We start from the raw sequence: 1,451 nt of genomic DNA, 5'->3' as shown, positions 1-1,451 counted from the left end.
CCCCTACTTCCAGAATAAAGTGATTAGCAAGGAGTATTTCGTGAACGTCACAGGTGACAGGTGGCTCCCAGGATGGGTAGGGGAAGGAAGAAGGTGGGTGGATCAGTGCCAACGTGTTCCAACCCCCTTCCCAAATAATCCTCTGTCTGTAGAATACAGGGCTTCTCATTCCACTCCAATTCAGTGGTGCCAGGATTATGAAGTTGAGGCCTATCGCCGCAGACACAACAACAGCGGTCTTAACTTCTTCAACTGCTCTTCTGACCATGATTTCGCAGGATCCAATAGGATTACTGAGGTGGGTCCTTGCTGGGAAACATGAGGAATGACTCTTGTGTGATCCCAGCTGCCCGGGTCCCCAGTCTGAGTTCTCACAAGGCCTTTTCCGATTGATTCCGCTGACAGATCCTACGTAAGGACCTGTGGCGCAATCCCCTGCAATACTACAGGAGGATGAAGCCACCTGAGGAGGGAACAGAGATTTCAGGTGAGCCGTACAGTTGGAACTGGAGCTGTCTGATACCCAGGATAAGGGTGTTGACACACCTCTCTATTCAGGGAGCCCGGATGCTCATTTCAGAAATGTAGAACCTGGGGGTCATTTTATCCATGTAGAAATCCTTGAGAGGAAGACACAGCATGACAGAATCCAGGACATTCATGGCATTGGGCTGAAAAAGACACATGAAACACTGCACTGCAAAGCAGGTTATAACTGTGGAGTCCTAAGCCCAGGGAAGCATAGTGCATGTCCAGACTCACTGAGAATTAAAGCCGAATTATTAACTTCAATTTGTGGCATTTGGTTCCATGGCTGTCAACCCCACCAACAGTCATCCTACCAACCCCTTAAGACTGGATTCCCTAAATGTGCCTCCTTGTCACCCTTGCCACAGAACACAAAAAACTGTTTAGATCGATGGATTTTATTAAGCTATTGCCCTATCAGATTTCCATGTGCTTTTAGTGTACAATGCATCTTGTTGGCTGACCCCCATCGCAAAGAATACTGGGGATGGGGCAGGCATTGTGGTGAACAGTTTGGAACACATGTTAGGAGGAAGTTTAAGAGATCGCGAATGGGGAAGGGGTAGTCTTTTCTCAGCAGGCCCTAAAATTAAAACATTTTAAAGTATGGCTCAGAGGAAATGCATTTTGACATGCATTTGTGTTTCTCTAGGGGACTTCCAGATTTTTAGTTGAATATGATGGAGCATCAGACTTTACCGAACACAGCAGAACTCCTAAAAAGTTACTACAGTATGCAGGAAGTGAGTACTCAGCATGCCCTTATGCACAGGAACTAAAAGAAAAATAGGTCCGGTCACAAAAAATGCAGACAGGAAGAGGGGGTAAAATTGGATTGTATGGAATGAAAATGAAAGGTATTGCCAAGACCAACTCAGTTGAGGAGACTCTAGCCCAGCGGCACTAGAGGAATTTAAGACACA

General features: G+C 46.2%; 1 protein-coding gene across 1 annotated transcript; it reads left to right on the top strand.

Annotated features, from left to right (window-relative positions):
• Window positions 1–4: 4 nt before the first annotated feature.
• LOC108524932 (testis-specific Y-encoded protein 2-like) lies at window positions 5–487 on the top strand (the record flags this gene model as incomplete). The annotated part of the gene is made up of 3 exons (XM_017866016.1): window positions 5–53; window positions 153–298; window positions 406–487. Coding segments are annotated over 3 exons (277 nt in total), but the record flags the coding sequence as incomplete, so codon positions are not given.
• Window positions 488–1,451: the final 964 nt, after the last annotated feature.

Source organism: Rhinopithecus bieti, unplaced genomic scaffold, assembly GCF_001698545.2.
Source record: "Rhinopithecus bieti isolate Rb0 unplaced genomic scaffold, ASM169854v2 repeat_33600, whole genome shotgun sequence".
NCBI classification, from domain to species: Eukaryota; Metazoa; Chordata; class Mammalia; order Primates; family Cercopithecidae; genus Rhinopithecus; species Rhinopithecus bieti.
The sequence above is the reverse complement of the archived record's forward strand: the minus strand, read 5'-3'. Positions and strand labels throughout refer to the sequence as shown.